Here is a 27161-nt window from a genome sequence, read left to right as displayed (position 1 = left end):
TTCATGCTCAGAAACCAGTCTAGAGACTGCAATTTTTTTTGCTGTCTCTTGGTGTCTTCAGTAGGAAGAAGTGAGTCATTCTAGAGCTGTTAAGGATCATGTGACTGACCGACTTCCTTATAGAATCATAGACTCGTTTAGGTTGGAAAAGACCCTTAAGATCATCAAGTCCAACCATTAACCTAGCACTGCCAAGTCCACCACTAAACCATGTCCCTGAGTGCCGTGTCTACATGTCTTTTAAATACCTCCGGGGATGGTGACTCAACTGCTTCCCTGGGCAGCCTGTTCCAATGCTTGACAACCCTTTCGGTGAAGAAATTTTTCCTAATATCCAATCTAAACCTCCCCTGGCGCAACTTGAGACCATTGGCAGTTGTAGAGAGCGATAAGGTCTGCCCCAAGCCTCCTTTTCTCTAGGCTAAACAACCCCAGTTCCCTCAGCCGCTCCTCATAAGGCTTGTGCTCCATACCCTTCACCTGCTTCGTTGCTCTTCTTTGGATGTGCTCCAGCACCTCAATGTCTTTATTGTAGTGAGGGGCCCAAAACTGAACATGTTATTCAAGGTGCTGCCTCACCAGTGCTGAGTACAGGGCCACAATCACTTCCCTAGTCCTGCTGGCCACACTATTTCTGATACAAGCCAGGATGCTCTTGGCCTTCTTGGCCACCTGGGCACACTGCGGCTCATATTCAGCCGGCTGTCGACCAACACCCCCAGGTCCTTTTCCGCTGGGCAGCTTCCCAGCCACTCTTGCCCAAACCTGTAGTGTTGCATGGTGGTGGTGTGACCCAAGTGCAGGACCTGGCACTTAGCCTTGTTGAACCTCATACAATTGGCCTCGGCCCATCGATCCAGCCTGTCCAGATCCCTCTGTAGAGCCTTCCTACCCTCCAGCAGATCAACACTCCTGCCCAACTTGGTGTTGTCTGCAAACTTACTGAGGGAGCACTCGATCCCCTTGTCCAGATCATTGATAAAGACATTAAACAGAACTGGCCCCAATACTGAGCCCTGGGGAACACCACTTGTGACCGGCCACCAACTGGATTTAACTCCATTCACCACCACTCTTTGGGCCGGCCATCCAGCCAGTTTTTTACCCCTCAAAGCGTACACCCTTCCAAGCCATGAGCAGCCAGTTTCTCCAGGAGAATGCTGTGGGAAACCGTGTCAAAGGCTTTAGTAAAGTCTAGGTAGACTATATCCACAGCCTTTCCCTCATTCACTAAGCGGGTCATCTTGTCATAGAAGTAGATCAGGTTAGTCAAGCAGGACCTGCCATTCATAAACCCATGCTGACTGGGCCTGATCACCTGGTTGTCCTGAATGTGCTGTGTGATGGCACTCAAGATGATCTGCTCCATAACCTTTCTTGGCACCGAAGTCAGACCGACAGGCCTGTAGTTCCCTGGATCCTCCTTCCGGCCCTTCTTGTAGATGGGTGTCACATTTGCTAACTTCCAGTCAACTGGGACCTCCCCGGTTAGCCAGGACTGCTGATAAATGATGGAAAGTGGCTTGGTGAGCCCTTCTGCCAGCTCCCTCAGTACCCTTGGGTGGATCCCATCCAGCCCCATAGACTTGTGTGTGTCTAAGTGATGCAGCAGGTTGCTAACCATTTCCCCTTGGATTATGGGGGCTTCATTCTGCTCCCCGTCCCTGTCTTCCAGCGCAGGGGGCTGAGTACCCTGAGAACAATTGGTCTTATCATTAAAGACTGAGGCAAAGAAGGCATTAAGTACCTCAGCCTTTTCCTCTTCTTTTGTCACTATGTTTCCCCCTGCATCCAATAAAGGATGGAGATTCTTCTTAGCCCTCCATTTGTTGCTGATGTATTTATAGAAACATTTTTGATTGTCTTTTACGGCAGTAGCCAGATTAAGTTCTAGTTGGGCGTTGGCCCTTCTAATTTTCTCCCTGCATAACTTCACGTCATCCTTGTAGTCCTCCTGAGTTGCCTGCCCCTTCTTCCAAAGGTCATAAACTCTCCTTTTTTCCCTGAGTTCCAGCCAAAGCTCTGTTCAGCCAAGCAAGTCTTCTTACCCGCCAGCTCATCTTTCAGCACATGGGGACAGCCTGCTCTTGCGCCTTTAAGATTTCCGTCTCGAAGAATGTTCAGCCTTCCTGGACTCCATTGCCCTTCAGGACTGCCTCCCAAGGGACTCCATTCCTCTCCATTTTTGAGCGTCTTCCACCTCATCACTCACAAATGGTGGCCTGTCCACTGCTGACATGGACCAGTAGCAATGACTTGCCTGTACCACAGGAGCACTGCGATTCTGAGTGCATCATGCAACATAGAGGTTATTAGTCACTGACAGCAGTCTCATGTCTGCAATATGATCCCACCCTGCAGTGTCCTGTAAGCATAGCATGGCCCCTCTGCGTGTTGGGCCTGCTGTGCTGCTGCTGCCCCTTCTCCCCAGAGCTGATGCACAATGCTTTCTCTGCTGGGTACTCCACTCAGCCAGTGGCATGCTCTTTCTATGCTGCAAAGGGCCAAAGCCCTGCCAAAGTGCTGCCTCACATGGGGGATGAGTGAATGAGAAGGGACTCTGTGAATGAGCAGGGGTTTCTGTGTCCCTTAAAGCAAGAGGAGGGAGAGATACCAACAGTGCTCTGAGCAGTGGCTGTCACCAGGGAGTACTTTCCCCAGAGGGACATCCCAGCTTCCGGGTGAGATCAGCTTGCTACTGAGCAAAGGTTAAAACTCCTCTCCAACATGCAGCCTCAGATCATGCTGAGCTTTTGTTAAAGAAGCTTAAATGCTTGGTAGTATCATAGTATTTTTTTTTGGCAGCAGCATGTGGTGATGTCCCTTGCTACTATCGGTACCTTTGATCCTCTCTGCTTTGCAAAGTATATAGGTTTTATATATAGGGTATATAGCAAGGCTCCATGCCTTGCTATGTCTCTGGTCTCGGTGTGCAGCTCTGTGATGAGGTCGATGTGGTGGTCTGTACAGTAAATGAATCTCACTCATAAGATGATGATCTCATTCTGACATGTTAAAGCTACTATCTAGAGTCTGGTTGTGCTTGGGGACAAGAACAGTGCAGAGGAGCAGGTCGGTCTTCCTGCGGTAAACTTGGACCCATAGAGGAAGTATTTGTAATGCTCCTTTCCTGTTCTGCTTGCTTGCTTGCTAACTTTATTTAAAATGGGCCCCAGTGTGAAGTGACGCGCTGTAACCATAGCCTCAGATAAATTTCTGCAGTGATCATGTGTGGTTATATCAAGTCATAGTAATTACATGTATGTTAATTGCTCTTCAGACCCATAACCTTTTTGCATGGTAGTTCTATTGAGAATTGCTGTATGGGGCAGGATAAGATGCATGGTAGTGATGCATCATTCTGATACAGGCTTGGTATTTTTTTATTGATACAAAGATGTGAAAGCTGTGGTACATTTGAAACATCTACTGGATTCTGGCAACACCTTGTTTCAAGTGAGACCTGGTGATCTTGCAGATAAATGCGTTGCAAAGCTTTATTTACTCCTTCCTGTTGTGGAAAGACTGAACAGACTTTGCTGTCTTATGAAATCAAGGTGGTAGTTCGTTTCTTAAAAAAACATGACAGAAAACAAATCAGTGGTTTTGAACTTTTGAACAGGTGGTAATTGCAGCAGTGCTTCAGTTACAAAATAGTTTGTTCATCATTTGACAGAAGAATATGTTAAACCTCACTCTCTTAAAATCTCTATTGTGAGATTTATGTACTTCTCTGTGATGAAGTTGGAAAGCAAGTGGGTGAATGAGGTTCAGCAATTTGTCCTTGAGGATTTTATTTATGTGAATTTCTCTATGTGATTCTATCCAACCCTATGAAATACAGGGCTAAGGTTCTCTGTAATACATACATCAGCAGCAGTGGTACAGTTTACTTTATCACATATAAATAGTATGGATTTTAGGGACAGTAAATGAAATCCCATTTTTAAATATATGGACCAGTAAATTTTGTGTAATATTTGGGAAAAGTCTTCAAAGTATGGATTGGGTGTTTATGAGGTTTGGGGGTTTTTTTTTGTTTTGGTTTTTTTTGTTGTTTTAATTACAAAAGGAAAGTGGATTGAGTTTCATTCTCAGTGGGAAGAATGCCTTAGTACTTTTATCTCAGGCTTCCCAGGATTCAGGAGAATTTTTCTGTGTTTGAGACTGACTAGTTTGTGTGTTGCCTAAGGTGAAAGTACTGGATTGATGCCACTAGCAAAAGCTTGCATGATCAGTGATTTGACACGTCATTTGGGAAACGTTTGTTTTGCACATCAGGTATCAAAACACTCTGGCATAATGCTTCTCATGTATGTTTCCTTTCTTAGAAGTGAAACCACATAGCAGTATTTGCAACATAGGACATACAATGGTGGCTGAATTACCTATTTTTAATTTTGGAGTAAGTTTGGGTTTAATTTGCTAAATTTATCTGGATTTAATTTTGTCGTGGTTTAACCCCAGCCGGCAACTAAGTACCACACAGCTGCACGCTCGGCAGCTTCCCATCGGCAGGCAGGTGTTCAGCCATCCCCAGGAAAGCAGGGCTCCATCATGCATGATGGTTACTTGGAAGACAAATGCCATCACTCTGAACGTCCCCCCTTCCTTCCTCTTCCCCCAGCTTTATATGCTGAGCATGACATCATATGGTGTGGAATATCCCTTTGGTCAGTTGGGGTCAGCTGTCCTGGCTGTGTCCCCTCCCAGCTTCTTGTGCACCCCCAGCCTACTCACTGGTGGGGTGGTGTGAGAAGCAGAAAAGGCCTTGACTCTGTGTAAGCACTGCTCAGCAATAGCGAAAACATCCCTGAATTATCAACACTGTTTTGATCACAAGTCTAAAACATAGCCCCATACTAGCTACTATGAAGAAAATTAACTGTCTCAGCCAAAACCAGCACAGTTGATAGAAGTAAAATAAAATCTCATTTTAACCAGCAAACACTTTGAGTCTAATTCAGTGTTGTCTGAATACCAAGCTGAATCTTACACGTATATGGAACAATACAATTCAGGTGGTATTATTTTTGTAAGAAGTTAATAATTATACTTCATGGTAGTATTTGTCTCGAAGGAGGAAAAAAATACGTATCTGGGAGTCTGTAAGTTGTTCTGTGTGGACAAACCTTTTGCCTGTGTAGAGTTCTGCCATAACCACAAGGAATTCATATGGATGTAGGAGTGCCTGTAGGGAACAACTACTTGGGTCACAGCCTGTGTCATCAGAAGACACAAACAGTGCATAATTATACACTAAAATTGAACTACAGTAGTTACCTTTTTAAAGATGTAATTCTTTTCTATGTGTGCCGTTCACTAGTTTCAAATTAAATTAGTTTTGTAAACATGGTGGAAAAACTATGCGTAGTCTAGCAGAAGGGTAAGCAATCATCTGGGTAAGGAAACGCATCTTGTATTTGAATAAAATGATCGTATTAGAAGCCTAGATTCCTACTCAGATTTAGACTTGGAATGATTTTGACTGTCTCAGCTGTTTGGTCCGTGGCATGTAATTCAGGTTGGCACAACCACTGGTTTAAAACCAGAGCTCATATAAGAATAGCTAGTGCTGTCCCTGACATATCTAATTCACTGTGTAATTTTGAGTAGAAAACCACCACCGCTCTGAACTGCTTGAAAACAGCAGACTGAAATATCTGCTATGAGAGGCTGGGTTAAACAAAATGTTGTTTCACTGATTGCATTTTACCAGGTATGAAAAGGTAAAATAGCTTTTTTGTTGGTGGTGGTTTTTAGCTGTTCTCTGACAGGAAAAAAATACATCTGCTAATCATTGAGGAAGGCAGTTTGTGCTGCAAAAAATAAACACCATCCTAATCTACTCATGACTCAGAAATAAAAATAAAAGCTCAAGCCTTTTTTTTTGTTCTTTGGTATGAAGTGATTTTGAATGCTTATCTAATTCTAGTACAGTGTACTTGGTATGCTATTCTTATTAACAGATAGTAAATACAGATAAAAACAGGTATAACATTATTTGACCATTTTTGAAAGTATGCAAACTTTTAAATCCTGTTTAGGAGGAAAAATTTCCCTCTGAATTTAATCCAAAGCATCTCAGGCTGATACAGATTTAGTATTACGTATCTGGGTACAGATTTGCTTATAATAGTGTAGAAATATGGGGTTAATATTGCATGGGACACTAACTCACACGTTGTAGACTACCTAGGTTAAGAGAACCTGTCTCTTGTATTTTTCCAGACTTTTATGATGATTTACAGCCTTCTTTTGTATTTCTTGTTTATCCTTGTAGCTGGAAAGTTTTTTTTTCTTCAACATTATAGCTACAAATAGATAAGCAGCAACCAGTGGATATTGAGAACAGTCCATCTCAGCATCTTTTAAAACAATTTTTAGATTACACCTTGGAGGTAAGAGACAAAGGTGTCCATTCCTTAGTTCTCTCTTTGCTTTCACAGTTTCTTGCAAAGCAAACCTGATTCTTTTAGCCCTTGGTTGTTTTATTTAGGTCATGTAATTATCTAGATTCTTCCATTTGGGGATTATGCTTTAAGGTAGACTTAGAAGAAACTACATATGGGTCTCAGTTAAAAGTCTAGATAGCACATAGAGCAGAGTATTTTTTGTTTGTTTAGGCAGAGCAGAATAATTGCTTTTTGTTTCACACACAGCAATCCTATTGGTACAGTTCACAATGAGCAGTTACACTTTTGCAGCAGTACCACAGTGTTGACCCCAATATTAGACAGCTGCTATAATCTCTCAGATCCTTTTCTTCATTACTGCTGCCTGTTTTGCCACACTGGATGTCTGTTTTGAAGTGTATTACTTTATGGTTTATTAAATATTGTTGTTGATTTTGGGACCTTTTTCTAATCAACTAATGTCAGAATTCAGAATTATCTTGACCTTCTAAATTCTTGCCTCTCATATTTTGCTTGTTTTTGTGTGGCTGTTCCATAAGTATAATCTATGCATGCTATCAAATTGCTGGAAATACTATTATCCTAGGAATGAACTAGACTAATCTGCATGTTTCATTATTATCCATAAAAACAGTTATTACAATCATATTTGAAAAACCCGTATAAACAGAAGTACACTGCAAGTGGCCAAAGTTTTCACGCACAGTAAGCAGGGCAGAGGCTGTGCCCGAGTGACGTGTGCCCTACGTCGTGCGTCCCACAGCACTGTTTCTGGGCGAGAGTGTTGAGCAAGGCTGATAAAGAATTGATTGAATTGAATTGGCTTCAGCTCAGGACTGAAATCTGTTGTGTTGCGTCAGCGTGGCAGTATTAATAAGAACTGTTTGTGTGTATTTTATCAATTACTTTGCTCAACTCAATACAATTTCCTCTTGCACCTTAATTCTGGGAAGAAAACTTGCTTGATGACCATCATATCTAATACCTGAAAGCAGAAAGAACTCAATCTTGGCGTGTTAGAAACTCTATATCATGTAATAAAAGATGACGATGATTTGCTTGGCAGGATTATAGGCTCGTAGTTTTCCTAAATGAAGTTACAATATAAGCTCCCTATGTGAAGTACTTGGCAGGGTTCCCTCAAGAGACACAGGTGACTTTTAAAAGCAAGTATCTGCTGCTCTGCTGATTGAAGCGATGGTATGTATCGAAATACGTGCAGTAGCTATGGGAACATATGTACTAAATTTGTCAGATTTGTGTTGAGTCTGTCATCCCCACACAAGTTAATTAACAAGTGGAGCAGAGTGGGGGAAAGCCCTTTTCTCTCTTCCTTTTTTTTTTTTTTATTGTAAGCTGCTGTTTTCTGTTTTTCTTCTACTTTTGTTGTGTTGCCCTATGTATAGCATTTTGGGCTGTCATGAGGGTTGCTTGGAATGGCTTTGACACTGGAAATCGCAACATCTGGAAATTGCCCCTGCCTTGGCACAAAATACAATGCACAAGAATGGGTGGAGTAGAAAAAAGCAACCAGTAACCTCAGATCCTAACTGTCTTTCCACATATCCACTCCCTAGTAGTTTGCATCCAGAATAAATAACTCTTTTTCTGCACAGATAGACTTGCAAATCCATGCAGGGAACTAGACAATGACATACCAGTGTTCAAAAAGGATTTATAACGTGTCACTTCTTGTCTTCTCTGATTCAGTGAACTGTCTACCTTTTCCTTCCGATTCTGGAGGGATTGAGCAACCCATGTGCTGGGCTGTGCTGGAAGAGCAATTTCTGAACTTGCTAATATGGCAGCACCAGCTTCTTGCCTGTCTGCTGGTTTTCTCTTACTTTTGTTGTTGAGTCCATCATGTTCTGGCAGTTCAGAGAGAACTTTCCACATCAGTTTAACAAAGCAGTCCCTTCTTTGTTTTCTACTATTCAATATTTCACAGCTTTACAGACTGGAATTTTACCATCTCACTGGACCAGTGAGCCTGGCTGGCTGAGCTTGGCTGAAGGTTAGCATCATCGAAGCCTTATCAGAAAAATATCCGCCAGCTACTGACAAGAGGCCTGACCTACCAGCCTGTAGACCACAACCTCTTTGTAGTTTTGTGCTCTTTATTCAGGATGTGGCTATGGCTTACTGTAGTTGAGAGGTCACTGGTCTGAACGTCGTCTTGCCACTGATTGTTCTTCTGAATGCTGACTCCTGTGAATTGGCAATGACAGGCAGCGAGGTTCAGAAAGCTCTTCGACAGATGTGGTTGTTGCTGAGAGAAGACGTGTCCGCACCTTTAGCGCTGAGTGAGATCATAGGAAAAGGAGAGCATGCTCCTCCAACCTCATGAAGAGTTGGACAAGATTCCTTTGACAGATAGGAATATCGGCAGTTTAATAGAATAGCTGAAATTCAGTGATGCTCATCTTGTGCTCGAATGCGTGTGCCACATGCAGATGTTTGACTATGCTGATTGTAACTAGAATTTGTTCTGAGTTAAAACATCTTTACTGCTGTCCATGATAGATGTAAACCTGCAGTTTGCCACACCTGTCCTTCCAGTAGGCCACCCTGGGGAATAACAACTTCCTTTCTCTTGACCTAGAAGAAAACCAGCATCTGAAGGCACAGGTTTTAGGTTCTTCTGTCAATAGCTTCTTGTTTCAAGGCACTTGATGCTGCATGTGAGGGATTTCTTTCCACTGCCCACATTTTAGACCTTGACTGATAAACCTCTTAAGTTCTGCACTAAGAAAACAATCTGAAGAAAAAGAAAATCCATGTTTCACAGTCATACAATATAATGCTTCCCAAACCCAGCCGTTTTACTTTGTGACTTGTAGGTATTTATTGCTTCTGTTGCCTGTTTTGTGGTGCTCTCCTTGGCCTTTGCGTCTGCATAGGGTTCTGCTGTACTCATCGGGGGCTGCCTATAGACCCTGCTATAGGCTGCACCTCTTGCTTCAGTCTCTGACTAATGAGTGACAGATGTGAGCCTTGTACTGCCTGACAGAGATGAATTATGTTAATGTAGTAATAAAGTGATTATTTATATTACTGGACATTGATAAGTCAAGAAGATACTTAGGTTGTAATTCTGCTGTCCTTGCTTGGTGGAATCTTATGTCAAAGAGAAGAAAAATAGCGTTTGGGTTTTTCTAGCCCATTGCTAAAGCAATCAAAGGAATGTTGTTGCTACTGTTTTTGTGCATCTGAGTCTGAGCAAGCTCAGTTGTGGTCCTGTGTTCTTTGTTTGTTTTTAAATGATCCTAAAATACGCACTATTAGAAATTCCAAATCCATTTTTATATCACTTCTGTAATTCCAATTATGAGGTCTAATACTAAAGATGTGGAGTGATGGTCTATAAGCATTCATAAGGGCTCATGGGCTGTCCTATTTTATTCCTGTTCTGTCTTGAATTAAAAAAAAAATTCTGAGATAATACTGTAAAGGAAAAGGACTTGGCACTTATAAATTATTCTCTTGCAGCTGGAAAATGCTGTGCAACATTTATCTGTACTGGAGCATTCCTGTATTCTCTAGATCAAAACCCACAATTTCTTGGTATGTTATAATTTAAGAAAATAATCTCTAAATCACTCTTAAAATTCCTTTCAAGTTGAGGCATAACATAGTTATTTTTACTTTTTCTAAATCAAAAACATTTCACACACACAAAAAAATGCATCTTACCTGTTGTGTATTTGTTGATTGCAACAAGTAGTTGCACAACTGAGACGGGTGGATGGGGTTGTTGGGATAGAGTAATTCTGCAGTCAAGGTTGGATCATGTGATCGTTTCACTTAGTTTCTGCTTTTTGATTTTGTTCATATTCTTGCTTTCATGCTTTGAATACATTATGTGTTTTTGTTTACAGTAAAACAAAAAGCGGAAACTTGCAGCACTGACTTAAAACAAGCTTGTGGTTGTTCAAACTACAGACGGTGTTTATTTTAATGTTGATATTTCTGGGGGTGGGGAGGGGAGAGAAAGGAGCTTAGAATAATTCTGTTCACGGACTTTGAAATAAAGTGAGTTTATCTGCCTTGACAGATTCTTTTTGCGTTTTTATAACACAGAAATACTAGCCTTTCACTGAAAGAAGATATTATATATGGATATAATATATGTGGCTATAAATATAATGGATATATTATGTCCATAATATGCTATGAGATTTCCCTTGTAGTACAACCTTAGCATTCAAAACCAGTTGTCTGCTTTTCAAATTTTTATGATACTTTTCAAATTCTTATGGAGTAGAAATAAATATTTGTATACTTGTATTTGTTTTTTCCTGTTTATTTGTCTGCTGACCATTTTCTTGGAAACTTTAAGCAATAGAGCACAATGACTGTGTCTTTGGCAAAGAGGACCTGGACACAAATCACTGAGCTTACAGATTCTGAGTAAAGTGAAGGCAAAAGGTTGTTTGTGTAATATCAATTTTTCCTCCCTAGCATAGACGATGAGAATTACATGGGGGTTTTGGTGATCTTCTCCAAATGACTTGCATTTCCTGACTTCTAATAACAATAGTTTTTCAAATAATTTCTAAAGATAATGTTTTTGATGTTTTTTTTGAAATCATGGCATAGGACTGCAGAGTGTTAGGGATGCTGTAGCCTTTGTGATAGGGGTGTGGGACGGCTACTTGGATCGAATGATAGTTTATTACATGTTTTCAAATTCGGCCTTAGGTGGTCCAACAAGATCCCTGAATGCCAATAGTTTTTCTTTTGTCATATTAAATGTAAGTAGTTATGCAGTAAAATGCAAATTCAGAAATAGATTTTTTTTTTTCTTATCCAGAAAGGAAGTACTGATTACAGACTGTTATTTGTCTGAATGCCTCATGTATTTTTGAAAGTAAGTGAGGGCTCTTTCTTACTTATGATGATAAGAATAGAAGAAATGAGAGAACAGTTCAGGTAGCGTACCGTTTTCAAGCAAATTCTAATTTCAGTTCACTTAAAATTTTTTTACATGCTTAATCTACTTAAATGTTATAAAACAAATCACCATGTTTCTAACAGATATGTAGTATTTCATTAGTAAAGATTACAATGTTTGCCAAGCCTGATTTGCATAGATACCATGTCAGTGCTGGGGCTGCCAAGTGGCTGTACATGGTCATCTTTGCTCTGGCTTCTAGAATCGGGAGTAGGGGGAAACTAGAGGCAGATGTCCAGGCTCAGTGCAGCGTGGGCCAACCATGGCTGAGCATGACCGTGGTGCAGAGCCAGCAGCAGCCGTGGCTCTGCAGGCAGAGGGCAAGAGACTTGGTACAGCCCAGGGACAAGGGGTTGCTTGAGGAGGAGGTGGTAGCCTTTGAGCAGAGTCTGTGTAGGTTGTGGCCTGTTTTGACTTTACATGGTGGTAAGCTCTTCTCAAGGAGAAACTTGGGTGCTTATGTGGCATTTGCTCACAGGCTGTGGTTTTCAGTTTATTCTGAAATAGTTTCAGTTCTGGTGCTTCTGTCACCGTTGACCATCACGTGAATCTTCTGGATGCTGCTATGAGTGACAAATGTGTTACTACGTTTCTGTAATGCATAGATTAAAGTATTAGAATAACCTTCTTTCAGTTCCATTGAATGCAGTATCCTAAATGCCAAAATGCTTAAATCTTTTCTCTCCAAAGCATAGTTTGCTATGTTATGTTGCCAAATAACAACTTGAATCCGAAAATTGCTCGGACTTTGAAGCAATGAAGATGGAGTTGTTGACTTTTACCACATAACTTTAGGAAATCAAAGAGTGCTTAGATACAGCACTGATAAATACTTATGTCACAGATTGAAGGGTTGAAAGTTGAACGGAATTTGTAGTGGATTTGATGAAATTAAATTCATGGTTTTTCGGAACACTTGTTTCGTGGAGTAACAAATGAAAGCAATACATCAGAAATCCATCTTAAATCTTCTTCCCTTTACTGTGAGCATTAAGAATTAGGTATTCAGGACAATCATCATTAATGTTATTGACTAGAAAATCTATGGGTTTTTTTACGGTTAACTCATCACAAAAGTACTTATTTGGCTGTAATTACAATGATGTGCTTTTCTTTTTCCCTAGGTGGCTATTTTTAATGCAGTAGTGTCATCAGCTGGCTGAAGACTAAACATGAGAATAGCAGGTAAGTATGCTCAGGAAAATCAGACTTTTGTCACTTGTGAAACAAGTGCTATAGACAGCATTAACAAGTTGTGACAATAAGGATGTAAAATAAACTTAACTGGCCTAACAGGCATTGCTGTTCCACTTAATTGATGTTTAATGAAACTCATTTTGGAATTTGGGATGATCTAAGAGCAAGCAGCTGGTTAAAATGCTTCAGCTGATCTGCAGTGACTGGTTAGGGTGCCATGACTGGACATACTTTGACTGCTAATTCTGTAAGATGATGAAGGAATAAGGAAATGGCCAATTGATGTCTTAAGCGATTTCTTCCCTGCCTCACACCCCAATGAAAAGTGCTATGCACTATTATAATATAGTGCTTGAAACTTCCTGAATGGTTATGGGGAGTTTGAAAGCTATAAAAGCCTTTTCATAGAGGTAAGTTACTGTAATACAGGGTTTGAGAAACTGATTTTACTTGACAGAAGGTGTAGTGGTTGTAAAAACAAGATCTTTGCCAATATAACACTACAAGAAGATATTATTTTAGGCATTTCCTTGCAGTAGAATAGCTTGTGTGGCAATTGAACAGTTTTGAGTTTCTGATGCATTGCACTTTTATCAATAGTTGTGGTGTTATGTTGCAGAAGGAGCAACTGTTGGCTCTTCTAGGAGAGAATGACACCACCTTTTCCAGGAGAGTTGCACATTAACCTTCTTAATACATGAAATTAGTCCTGATTTTTGTCACTGCTTCTAAAAGTTGTTTTATTAACCTCCATATGTATGACTGGGAGCAACCTGCTAAAGTAAATCTGATAAAGAACTGGAAAACACTGCAATTTTTAGAAGATGGCTAAATCACCTGGAAAATGACTTTTCCAAACCTCTTTTTTTTTTTTTCTTTCATCTAACTACTTGTGTTGCTAAAACTCACAGACAAAGAAGATACAGCAGTTCCTGTAGAATGTTTAACCTGTATCAAACAGGCTGGTTTTGGTTCAAGTGCTAAAAGAATTTTCTAGGAGATTTCTCACCTCTCCCTTAGAGGGAGTGCTCGCAGTTCAGTTGAAAGGCTCAGGATATAGAGTGGAGGGGATGGTTAGTGCTCAGACTGAGTTCTTGTTCATCTCACCTACTATCTAGTGAAACAACATGCTGTCCAAGTGCCACTTGCTAGATGACACATTCCAATATCTGGTACCATCTTGTCTTTTTAAGCAGTGTTGCTCTGAAAACCTTTTCTCCATTTCTTAACATATGTTCAGATCATCTGTTTTCTCTAGCGCTTACGCGTGGTTCACTTCCCTTAAAGTGCAATAATCTTTGGATTTCCAGCATAATATTTTTAAATTAAGTTTGCATCTGTGTTTTCTTACATAGTATGTATGTGCTCACGCACACAAAAAGGGAAAGTGGGAGAGGAAGACTGAACTGCAAGGAAACAAAAAAACTATCTCTTTCTTCATCTTTCTTTTCTTTTTCTATCCCCTCATCTTTTTTTAGCCTTTTGGGAGGATTGATTAACATCTTTCATCCTTCTGAAGGCTGAGTAATCTATTTTAGGTTTTCTGAACAGCCCATCGCAGCAGCAGTCTGAGATCTGCAGGAGTACATAAGTTTGGGTTTTTTCTGAAGGATTTATTTGGCTAGCAATCTGAGAAACAGAAGCATGCTGTAAGGTTGCTTCTTCTGAACAGTTTGACATACTGGGGTGAGACAGGAAGGTAGGAAGTTGATCAGATGCCTCCTCACCTAACTTCTACTCTCAGTATTTTACAATAAGCTAAGAGTGGAGTTTTCTGTAAAAATCTATTAAAAATTATGCTAAAAAATGGCAGGGTTCATGGCAGTACCACATACACCCGAGTTTCCATTTCAGATGTAAATTGCTGTGGTTGTGTGCTTCCAGCTCTTCTCCCAGGAAGTAGTGCTCAGCACTGGAGAAAGTTAGGCTTGTAAAATGTCAAGCTACCTGAGGTTTCAACATATTAAAAGGGGGAGGGGAGAGGTGCTGCTTTTTATTACTTTTTAAATTAGCTCTTTTGAGTCTTCAAACTTGCTTTATGAAGGTCAGTAATTTAAATTTGTTGAAAAGGAGGTGAGGAGGCTTTTGTTGGTTGGTTTTTTGTTTTTTTTTTAATGTAATGTTTAGACCTGACTGACCAAAGCAGCCAAGCTACGGTATATGAACAGATCCCTAATCACTCAGTCTTGGCCATACATTAAAATAGAGGTAGCTCAATTGGGGGTCGGGGGGAGAGGAGTATTTGTGGACAGTGAGGAAACAGGTACACATGGCTAAGAACAGAGAAGTGGAATGAGAGGAGGTGGGAATTTTCCCTTTGGACAGCAGCCAGTTAGATTAGTTTAGTTCATTTTGTTAAGCTGGATTTCCATGGAAAAGTCTGTGGTTTCTCCTGGCTGCTGAGCTGAGTTAGTGTACTGTGGTGTGAGACAAGCGTGAAGCTGGAGAAAGCTCAGAGCAGGGTGTGTATTTGGTACAGTAACCTGATGGACTGGTTCAGTTGTATCCTACATTATAACGTCCATTTCTTGCACATTCTTTTTAGTGAGTCTACAAATGATCGTCCTGTTTCTGAGTTCCCTGTAATGTAATCTGATACACATTTCTCATGTAGTTAATTTTGGTAAACTTAATGTTACCATTTGCAGATAATGTTTTGAAACTTTTCTCTGCTTCTGAATAGGTGCTGCAAAGTTGGTAGTAGTCGTAGCAATATTTTTATTGACGTTTTATGTCATATCTCAAGTGTTTGAAATAAAAATGGATGCAAACTTAGGACACATATTTGGTAAGTGATAACTTTGTTTTCTCCAGACATCTATTAATATTTACTTGAGCCATAATCAAGAATATCATATTCATTTTGCGTTAAGCTTGACTTAGGCTCTTACACTTAATAATTCTGTGTTTATTTTTTATGTGTCTACTTGTTATTTTTTATACATATTATACATATATAATATATAATGTATTAAGTTATTTTCTGTATGAAATATTTAACCTACACTCTTAATCAGTTTGATTCTTTTGCCTGCAAACTATGCATAAGTTTACCTGCTTTTTCTGTTTACTGGTACTTAGAGTCTTAGTCTGGAGTTGTAAACTAAGCAACTTGAATGATGTTTCTGGAAATCTGCACTCTGCCTTTCTGCTGCTTAAGCAATTCAAAATTTGTTTTGGATGGGCTTTTTTGCTTGCACAGGTACACTACCATGTACAATTGAATGTACAGTAATCAAAACATTTTTCATTACAAAACCCGCAATTTTAGGTACATGGATAGGGTTCATGTTGTTTAACTCCACATTAGTACAGTGTGAGCAGACATCTGAACCAGTCACCGGAGGCATCTTTAATAATTGTTGGAGACACAGGTGTCATAAAGTATTACAGATGTATTGTAGATATGTGCATTATGAGGTCACTTCTAACTTCCTATCCCAAGAAAGGGAGTCATGAATGGCTGGGTTCAAATACACCTGAGTTGCAGGCTTCCAGCGTTAGGTGAAAGGAACCCCATCCTGGTGAAGCTGTAAGAAGGGAATTCGTTTCACTTCAGTGCCCACACCTCCACAAATCCCTGGTGGTTTTGTATCTCCATGGATCTTTGTGTTAATCAGAGTCATAAATTAAGGCAGTGCTTTTAAATGGGGTTCCTGATCACTTTCATTCTTCTGCCATGTAAAGGTTAATGTTTTTATTGGAACATAATGTTCAGATATATTTGATACTTCATTTCAACTAACCTGTTTTTATAGGGGTACAGAAAGCTTTTAAATTTATAGGATATTTTATAGCAGATGACACTTTAATAGTAACATCTTGTAAAACTTTCTTTTTGCATTTTAGCTAGATCAGCACTGGATGCAGCTGCACGCTGTGAGTATTCATATGCATGTGTTACTGCTGTGACTTGCTTTTGCTAATAACAGAAAGACTGTTGAATTTTCATAGTTAAGAAAGTCTAATTACACTTTAAATGCAATCAGAAACTAATTTTCCTCTTTTCCTGATTTTCCTAAATGTCTGGTAAAGTCTGTTTTTTGCCAGCATTTCACTTGTAGTTTTGTCTTGTGGCTTTTGATGACAGTGCCAGAGCAAGCTGCACAGTGAGAACAAGAAGTAGAATAATGAGGTACTGCAGGAACCTAGATTATTTTAAGCTGCAGATGAGAGATACTGTTTGTCTTTGCTCTTTTCCTTGAATTCCTTCAGAAAACTAACTGATATTTCTCTGTTAGCCTACCTGTGGTGTTGTCTCTAAAATCCTGTTTTATGTCCTTTCAAAAGCTACAAAACCTCCAAGATACAAATGTGGGATCTCTAAAGCTTGTCCTGAAAAGCATTTTGCATTCAAAATGGCAAGTGGAGCAGCAAATGTAGTTGGACCTAAAATTTGTGTAGAAGATAATGTGTAAGTATTTTTACCTGTTGTCTCTAAGTATCTCTTTCAAATGCTGTCTTGGATCACTTTGCACACAAAATCAGTAGTTTAAATGAGTCTTCTTAGGTTTTGTTTTGCCAACGGTTTGACCACATGAAAAAATTATATTGCATTATAACTTAATCTCTGATGAAGCACCCTTAATACTCTGCAGTAAATGCAGAGATGTACGCTATTTTAATACATGCAAGGTAGCTTACACTTTATTTCAGGTTTACAGACTTAAGGATTAGACTGTCAATCAGATGCAAACTTGCCTCCAAGTAACTTGTTCTTGTACCTCTAATAGTAATTCAGTGAATGATTGTATTTTTAAGTAATTACTGTTGGTACTTCTAACTGAATGTCATCAGCTAAAATTGTGCTGTGGAATTACCTTTTGCAAGTCATCTTTTAAACTACCTGTTTCCATAGTACCAATGTCAGAACATATTTTTCACTTTCCTTTAAAGGATGACTTCAAAAGGGAAAAATAGTATTTTAATGATCAGTAGTTATTTAATTCTGCTGATGGTAACTAAAGTTAATAAAATAATTGTGAAATGAGGAAAGGAACTGCTTGAAACACAGTTTGGTTTTAAGTCCTGTATTTCTAATAACCGTATTTTTAACACAGTATTATCAGTAATACTGTGCGTAGAGTATTTAACTGAATACCTTTCAGTAATCCCCATAATGGGAATCTTAATATTTATTTTTAGACTCTTTGTTTCTTTGCTCTTAGGTTGTTCCTGCTCATTGTCACCCAGAGTGTGCAGCTTCGTATAACATAATCTATCCACTCAATTTTGCATGTCACATGTCAGAAAAGACATGATGTTAGCATTGTCAGAAGGAGATATTTTTTTAACATCAGTCACACTTACAAGCCTTTGCCTTCCATTTGTATTTAAACTACTCCAGTTTAGCTGTTTCTCAGCCCACGCTGTGTTAGTACAGAGTGGTTCAGATAGCATGTACAGCGGTTAGTGATAATGTATTCTAGAGCAAATGGCAACTGTGAACAACGTAACGCCACGTAATATAGTAAATAGGATAATTAATCTATAAGAGAATAAAAAGTATTGGCTTACATTTTCCATCACTTTACTCTCTAAAGTAACTCTAAGATTAGTCTTATATGCTCTTAAAGAGAAGGCTATTTTTAGCACTTAACTCTAGCAATTAAGATGTAGTGAAGTTGAAATGGGAACTTTTTTCCCTGACAACTAAACATACACAGCTTCTTCACTTTATGTTATTAGTAGAAACACGAACACCATTCAAATTTTAAGCCGTTCTTCTGTGAGGCTGACTGAGCTCAAGCTTCCTCGCTTGTGTAGGAGTGCGTTTGCAGCGGAGCATCACGGTGTAGTCGAGGAGCACGTGCAAAGTGAGCATGAGCTCACTGTTGGCACATACTAACTAAAAGCTGCTAGGTTCTGCTTTCCATTCTTATCATTGATTCACTTTGTGACCTTGGACAGTCTTATCTAATCTCTCTGCATGGTATTTTTCTTGGTGTTGCAAAACTTGCTACCTTCTCATTCTGGTTGCTAGGAAGCTTAATATCTGTGAAGACTTAGTGATTCACTGATTAAAAGTTGTGGGAGTGCAAGTAATATTTTAACTTCAGGATTGTAGGGTGGTTTTTTGGTTTTTTTGTTTTTTTTTTTTAAATGTCTCGCTTACTGATTAACTGAGAAGAGACTGTTGCTCCTGTCTGAAAAAAAAGAAATAAAAATCCTCTACTGGATATTTCACTGAAGTAAGTGATGAAAAGAAAGTAGTTGCTGGCAAGAAATGCTCTATTCTTTTAATACTAGTGTGCATCTTAGTGCACAGCTATTGGTGTCTTAAGTCCAGTTTCCCTTGGCAAAAATCTTTCTGAATTCCTTCTGAGGAGGACTTGTAATGTCTATTTAAATGTCGACCAGAAAATTTGATTAATCTTATGTTATCTCCCGCTTTGCTCATAAGACATTTGATTTCTCTTTCAAAAGCTCCCATAACTTGTTGATTGTAAATTGTTGGAAGAATTCTAAAACTGATGAACGGCTGCCCTCCTGTGAGAAAACTGTCACATTACAGCCTGTAGTGTTTGCGACAGTGCACAAGCTATCTCAAGTGTGTAAAGTAGTATCTCAGAGATCTGAAAGAACTAATTTCCTCTTCAATAGCTCTTTTTTTAGTGATACTTTGTGAACTCACTCCTGCAAAATGCTTTTTTCTGATTACTTTGTATTCTTCTTCATACTTCCAAGACAAGGAAGCAGGGACAAGTTTTCATAATTAGTCAGGAATATTTACAATGTAGGTTTTTTGCTGTGTATTAAACATAAGGATGTCACTTGGTTTATGAGAGCACTAAAGGTGCTGATATAATTCAGAATGCATTTAATTTCTCAAATTTTCTTTTTAATTATATAGATATTTTGGTGTGAAATAGGAATTCAGCTGTATAGAAGTTCAGTTATATAATCCAAATTAGAAAAAATATGTAGTCATCATCAAAATATTAAATATTGTAGTTGCTACTTCATGGGCTTTTTAGAAGAAGGGGCGATATTGCTATACTTCTTTACCAGCAACCGCTCCATGCAGTTTTACTTCTATTAAGAAGCCAGTTGCATGATTGTGACGCAGTAACCTTATAGCAGAATGTCGCGCTGCATTCCTTTAATAACTAGTAATTCTTGTATTCATATTTGCAGGATTTTTTTGTTGTCCGAAATCCATTATAACTTTATGTGTGGATTTTCGGCATCTAGTCACCCCAGTATTGGATAGTTTTTGACTGGTATTTATTTACAGAGAATTTTGTAGTTAAAAGGAAGCTCTTATTCTTTTTGGTGAATTAAATGTCTGCTAAATGTTATGTGAGCAAAGGAGTGTGTTCAGAACTTCACTGCCTTTTTTTCATTTATGTTTTCAGTCTTTATTTGCCGTACGTTTTTATTGTTTAGAATGGACGCTCAGATGTGACATGAAAATCATGTGATCAGAGAAGAAATGATCCTCCAGTGGCTAAAATACTTCTGGAGTTCCCTACTAACCAGAACTGAATTCTGCATTTCAGCAGAAAATTTCAGGTCTTCTGTTTCAGAAGTTATTGAATCAGAGTTTTAATTTTAATCAGAATTTTTGGCAGATGGTATAACTTAGAGGACTAACAGAAGAATATGGACTCTTTCATCTCTGATTACTAGTTCTTTAAAACCTAAGTCACTGTGCCAAGTATTACCATTAACCTGGAGTCTTTCATGGCCTCTCTGAACTAGCTAATACTAAGTCTGTTCCTCAGTTGTCTATTAAATTTGACATTCCTCTAAATTTTGGCTTCTGTCTTCATCCTGGGTGCAAAAGATAGCATCAGAGGAAGATTTTTGTTATACTTCTGTAACAGACCATTTCTTGTTTGTAGCCTATCACTAATAAGTTAGCGTGAGAAAGCTGATGCTGCAGTTGTGTGTGTAAGGATGCGATCCTTCCAAAATGTTGCTTAGAACGGACCTGAAAATCATATGATCACAGAAGAAATGTGAAAAAAGTTTTGAACATAACAGGATTGTACACACCTGCAGCGCCTTCCTAGAGCAAGCTAGGGAGGCTAAAGAAATCCTGATCAAGATGGAATTAAAGCATCTGTTAGAGTGTGTTTGTAATTCATGAGATATGTGCACCTATATTATGCTGAGGTGCTTTCTTGAATCTCAACTGAAGACGACTTCATTATCTTAATTTATGTAATTGTTTCAACCCCTACTCCTATTTTTCCTTGTGTATGTTAACTCTTTTACTCCTAGCTTCAAAATGTTAATGCAGGGATATTTGGGGCCTGGAGGCAGAACAGAGATCTTTATACAGTGCCAGTGAAAAGCAATGAGGAGGTCTGGAAGATGCCTCTCACTGGAGTGGTACACCTGCCATGGCCCAAGGCAGCACAGCATCCTAGCTAACAGTCTTGACGTTCCCATTAGCTCTTCTCTACAGCTCTGAAGGGCTTCCATTTCACAATGTATCTCTTCTTTCCAGCTCGTTTGCCGCTCTGAGTTTGGCCAAGTAATTGCTGTCATAGATTGTGATGGTTTTTCTGGGACGTGTAACTGTACTCCAAGATTATATTCAACTTTTGTTTAAAGTCCCATCAGTGTACTATTTTTCTTGGATTTAGGTTTCCTGTTATACGTACAAGTAGCTAATGGATTTGACTTTGTTGTTTCTGAGTGTGATGTTGCAATATTAATTTTAAATGCCTCTGTTCAGTTAGCTTTTAAACTCATTAACACATTTTTGTTCATCATGTGCTTACAAAAAAGCTTAAGATGTTGGTTACATGACTGTGCTAAGCTCCTCAGATTATTATTTGTTTCAGGCTCTTTAACTGCAAGGAATTTTCTTAAATACATTAATAGCACTTTGTTTTTTGTGGCACTTTTAATATACGCACATACTTTAAAACCAAGATGATTAAGCGGTCAAATGAAATGGATACAACTGGGGATATTTGATCTATTGTTCTCAATTCAGTGGTGCTGTAAGAGCACACAGATTAGTTCAAGGAGATTTTGCTTCATTTAAGTACTCATGAACATGTGGTCTTTCAACTATGTATCTCTTACAATTTGATTGATCCTATTTAAAAAACAGAAATATTTCACATCAGAAAATTGTCCTATTAAAAATAAAATTGTTTATTTTGTTTCAGCTTAATGAGTGGAGTTAAAAATAATGTTGGCAGGGGAATAAATGTGGCCTTGGTCAATGGTAAGTGACATTTTAAGTGAGCAGATTGTCTTCATTTTCAAATTGTTTCTGAAATTTAAGGTGAAATACTAAGGGATGGTGAAAGGCAAGCAGGAGGAGTGTCCTGGTTTTGGCTGGGATAGAGTTAATTTTCTTCTTAGTAGCTGGTATAGTGCTGTGTTTTGGATTTAGTAGGAGAATACTGTTGATAACACTCTGATGTTTTAGTTGTTGCTAAGTAGCGCTTATCTTAAGCCAAGGATTTTTCAGTTTCCCATGCTCTGCCAGCAAGAAAGCTGGAGGGGCACAAGAAGTTGGGAGGGGACACAGTCAGGACAGCTAACCCAAACTGGTAAAAGGAATATTCCATACCATATGATGTCATGCCCACTATATAAACTGGGGGGAGCTGGCCGGGAGGGGCGGATCACGGCTTGGGAACTAACTGGGCATCGGTCGGCAAGTGGTGAGCAATCGCATTGTGCGTCACTTGTTTTGTATAGTCTAATTCTTTTAGTATTATTATTGTAATTTTATTATTATTATTATTTTCTTCTTTTCTGTCCTATTAAACTGTCTTTATCTCAACCCACGAGGGTTTTTGTTTGTTTGTTTGTTTTTCGATTCTCTGCCCCATCCCACTGGGTGGGGCGAGTGAGCGAGCAGCTGCGTGGTGCTTGGTTGCTGGCTGGGGTTAAACCATGACAAGGAGAAAAGGAAGTATTCAGCATATTTATACTGAGATAATGTCAGATCTTGGCACTTATACCTTTTTGTTAGAAAGTAGAAACAAAAATGCATGGAGTTTTTCTAAAAATGTGTAATAAAAATAGTACTGTGGAGTGCTGTGGTGACTATTTGGTGATATATCAGATAAATTCCTAATGCACACATAAAATGGAAGAAGATGTGAGATGCATGCTACTTCTTTTGACTTTGTGTGTTGCCACCACTAATAAAACTTTGTAGACTAAATTCTCTGTTGCTCTCTTTTCAGTAAAACTTATTTAACAATTCTGTTACTACATGGAAAGACCAGCTCATTGTTTCCTAGCTTGAAATCGGTATATTTGATTAGTCCATATCTATAGATCTTGTCCCTAAATACATCATGTTATGTAATGGTGTTCAGGATTCTTAACTTTCATTAAAACCAAACTAATTTACTTGTGTGTCACCTTGAAAGGTGAACTGAATGTCAGTACTGGCAGATTTGTCCTTAATGTGTAGGAAGCAATTCCTTGTAGCACTGAGATAGCACTTTGTCATTTCACTGCAACATAAATTCATGTTATTTTTGGATTTTACTCAGGTTTACATCATCTAAAGCATGACTTGAACAATACTTGCCTAATCCTATTTTGCCCTGCTAAATTGTCTCAATCTGTTCAAAACCAAAATACCTACCTTTGTGTTATATAGCTGCCAGTCTTCCTCCCTGTCTTCCAAACTTGAAATGAATGTATGTATTAAAAAGAAAACTCTACCTTCCATCAAATACTGCCTTTGTAGACAGCATAGTAAAAAAAAAAAAAAAAAGCTAATGAGATTACTATATTGTCCGTTTCCTTCTATTTGTTCTGGATGTTTAAATTGACTAAGGATTTCCAGTCTATAGCAAAACATGCAGTGTAATTTTAATCTTTCTTACTTTCCGTGTGGCACTAAAGGCAACCTATAGCTGTACTACCTATTTTTGCAAAAACAATTTAAAAAAAAAAAAGGCAAATATATGAAGTGAATTCTCTTTATTGGTTTTGGAGGCTGTGGGCTTTTTGTTTTATAGTCCACTTGAAGCAAAATCAGAAGTTTACATCTTCTCTCTTTTTTTCCTCTTACCTTTTCCTGCACCTTTTCACAAACTACTATGCTGTTTAAGGAGTGATCTTCATAAAAGATAAGAGTTACCATAGTAATTGATTTATATGGTGTCTTCTGCAGCACGTTCTCTGAAAGGGTCATTAAGACAAGTTGGGCATGTTGTCTGTAAAATAATTTTGGCTATGTTTGATGACATCAAATATTTCTTTTTCTCCAGGTAAAACAGGAGAACCATTAGACACTAAATTCTTTGACATGTGGGGAGGAGGTAGGTGCAGTTATCTTAGCTGGTTAGAAAGAAACAACTTAAATGCCTCTTTCCCCCCTGCCCCCCTGCTTCTCCAGGCTCCATCTGCTGTGGTGGTTTAAGGTGATAGTTAAGGGAGTGCTTCACCTCTACCTTTGTAGTTGTGAGGAGAGTGCAACTTTAAAGAAACACAAATAGTTGAGGTGGGAGGGAATGGTATGGTTAATCAAACACACTTGTTCTCCTGAGTAATTCCCACTAGTGGTTATGTCTTTACACAATATGGATGAAACTCTATAAAATGAAAGAGTTCTCACTGATGCATTTTATCTTCCTTCCACTTAGCATCTTTTTATAAATTTGTAAGTACCTTTACAAATATTCTTAAAAGGAATGTCTTTGCAGGAAGGCATTGCAGGTGTTTAAATATGGAATGGTTGCTTGTTATCAAACAGTTTTGTGTTCTCTCTCTTTTCAGATGTGGCACCATTTATTCAATTTCTGAAGTCCATCCAGGATGGAACAATAGTGTTAATGGGAACATATGATGATGGTGCAACCAAGTATGTAAATGATTTAGATAGTAAATATTGCTTAAACTTTTAAATGCTGTTTTATACTGAAAAAAATGCCTTCTTTATCACACAGTCACTTTTGATAAAGTTTTGTTCTTCCAAGATGATGGATTTGAAACTGTGCTTTCATTTTATTAGTTTTATAATGCTGATGTGATTTGGGGACAACAAGGATCAATTTAAAATTAACCAGATGTAATGGGTTATGTATGTATTCACATAGAGGACTGTTATGTGTATACATTTGTGATCCCAACAACAGAGAAACAATAAATTAGATATTAGACCCTTTAGCAGAAATATCACAAGTGTTTAAAAATCTGAAAAGGCTAGAGATAAATAGTTGACTAATTAGCAATTGCTATATCAGTACGCATAGGGGTGTTTTTGCTCCGCTGAGAAAAGATGTTAATGCAACAAGAAGACAATGTAGGGCATATGGTCAGTCCAACAAACTGCTTACTCATAGCTATGAAGAATATATTTGCATGTCAGGCATTGTACTTTTTTTAAACCATGCCCTTATCGTTCCTGGAGACACTGTAGGTTTCTAGCTGCTCTCCTACAATTTGTCCCCACCTCTTTTTTTTTTTTTTTTTTTTTTTTTTTAATGTATGCTGTGAAGGATATCTGTCTTTTTGGAGATGTGCTGCTTTTCCTATTGCTGATAGCTCATACTGTCTTATGCTAGTAAATTCAGATACGTCCAGACATAGCAAAATGACTGTGAGAACATATTCTGGTGGAAATTGGTCTTTTCCATCCAGCACTTTTCTCAGATCAACTCCAAGACAGAGTTTGGTGGTTACAGGGATGCAGAGACCATTCCTGATAGGCTTTGCCTGTATCATTCCTTTTGAAGTCTGAGAGGTTACTAGTGTGCGCCTCATACTTTTTGGTCTCAGTGTTTGGACTGTTCCACCCTAAAGCTGTTCGAGTTATTAATGTAGACCTAACCTAAGAGGTTTTAGTTCTCTTTAAGCATTATCTTCCAACCTTCCCAACTTTGGTCAGCTTTAGTAGATACTAAAAATTACTGTAGAACTTGTATTGTAATCTACTCCTCACTTAAGTCATCCTGTCCAAAGGATTGCTTTTCATAGTGAAAATTAAGAGGTGGGTTTTTTCCTTTTCCTCTAATCACATTGAACTTTTTGCTATTGTGTTCTGTATATTTTTTTTTCTCTTTTGGTTCAATTTGTTATCCACAACTTGACTGTATTTTTGATATAGGAGCAGCTTTCCTGTGACAAAGTCCTGACTTTGCAGTGTGCAGTATTTGCAGTAAATAGTTAAGTGTCTGTACCTTCACTGCTTTTAGGAGAAGAAAGCAATTTAATGTTTCTTTATGCTAAGGCTGGATCTTCTGCCTGTTCACTTGTTTTGTTACTTTTCTTTTTGCTCTTTTTCCTTTCTTTGATGTTTTAGATAAGTATAGTTAGTTTGTTTCAATAATCATGTCACAGCTGATGTTTTTGAAAGCTTGTACATAGATACAGTAAAGGTAACAAGAAGGTGAATTTGGCCCATTCATGCTGACAGCCAGGAGCTACTGCTTATTAGTGATATTACATAATTAGCCAAAACCTTACCACCAGTGGTTGATGGTAATCATAAATTCCAGTTCTTGAAAACAATTAAAATTGTGAAGAACCAACATGTTTAAAAGATAAAATACTTTTGATTTTTTTTTAAATATAAGCTGCCCTAATGCTCTAGAAACTTGGAGTGTGTGTTGTGCAAATAACCTCCAAAGTACTTAATAATTTTCATAATTTTAGCTACACTGAGTCATACAACTATATCTTAGTAAGTACTAATAATCAGAAGTTGTATGTGTTGTTTAGTAATTGGGCAAATATAGTAACTGAAAGGAAGAAATAAAAAGCTGTTATTTGGAGGTTTTGGAATGATAACTTATCCTACAGAATCGTTTTCCCTTCCTTACTCAAATTATCCTACTTGGACCTGCAGGCACTGAACCATGCTGTGGGGCAGCATTCTGAATTTTGAATCAATTGACCCAAGCAGACAAGAACTTCTTTCATATATTTAGGTCATTCTTCTAATCTAAAATAGCTTTTACTTTATCTAGACTTCAGCTTGAGCCTGCAAACGATGTTTACTTTAAAGGTTGACTTTTTTAGGTGCTTGGAGAATTGCTAACATGACTTGAGATGTATGTATAAATTCTCACAGGAGAGGGTTCTTGGCTTTTGTTGGTGTACTGATAGGTTTGTATGCTGGTTCATTGAGATTATAGTATTAAAGAGCAGTGCTCGTTAGATCAGGTGATTTCAGAACTAGCCTTATCTGATTTTGAAAGATAGATCTTGCACAATATTGACTGACTTAGGCTATATTTAATCAGATTAAAGCTGAATGGTCCATTGAACAATGAAAGTTCTAAGGGCATGTATTTTATTCACATACTGAACTTCTCTGTTTTGTTCAAGGCTTAATGAGGAAGCACGGAAACTGATTGCTGAATTAGGAAGCACATCTATTACTAACCTTGGCTTTAGAGACAACTGGGTCTTCTGCGGTGGAAAAGGAATTAAGACTAAAAGTCCATTTGAACAGGTCTGTGATTCTATGACTTACTGGAATTTAACAGCTTACATTAATAAAGGCCTAGCATGTTTTATAAATACCATGCATTTGTTCAAGATGGGTATCTATTGCAGTAGTGGCATACAGTGTTATTTTCAAATTTATTCCTTGACTAGCCTCCTCCTTTTAAATGTACAAAAAAGATTCTTTGGTGATTCACAAATAAGAA

The 27161-nt window shown here is 38.4% G+C and overlaps 2 protein-coding genes across 2 annotated transcripts in view; one reads left to right on the top strand and one right to left on the bottom strand.

Annotated features, from left to right (window-relative positions):
• The window catches only part of WNT16 (Wnt family member 16), an 873674-nt gene that overhangs the window by 822186 nt on the left and 24327 nt on the right, over positions 1-27161 (bottom strand). The gene's annotated exons all lie outside the window — the stretch shown is intronic.
• The window catches only part of FAM3C (FAM3 metabolism regulating signaling molecule C), a 34308-nt gene that overhangs the window by 4626 nt on the left and 2521 nt on the right, over positions 1-27161 (top strand). Inside the window, exons 2-9 of the mRNA XM_050893062.1 lie at positions 12495-12555; positions 15251-15355; positions 16417-16446; positions 16858-16981; positions 21699-21757; positions 23775-23825; positions 24283-24367; positions 26836-26962. Of these exons, the coding sequence (XP_050749019.1) occupies positions 12543-12555; positions 15251-15355; positions 16417-16446; positions 16858-16981; positions 21699-21757; positions 23775-23825; positions 24283-24367; positions 26836-26962 (594 nt within the window). The 5' untranslated portion in view covers positions 12495-12542. The remainder of the gene's footprint in view (positions 1-12494; positions 12556-15250; positions 15356-16416; positions 16447-16857; positions 16982-21698; positions 21758-23774; positions 23826-24282; positions 24368-26835; positions 26963-27161) is intronic.

This window comes from Gymnogyps californianus, chromosome 1, assembly GCF_018139145.2.
Source record: "Gymnogyps californianus isolate 813 chromosome 1, ASM1813914v2, whole genome shotgun sequence".
Lineage (NCBI taxonomy): Eukaryota > Metazoa > Chordata > Aves > Accipitriformes > Cathartidae > Gymnogyps > Gymnogyps californianus.
This window is presented reverse-complemented; position numbering and strand designations above follow the sequence as displayed.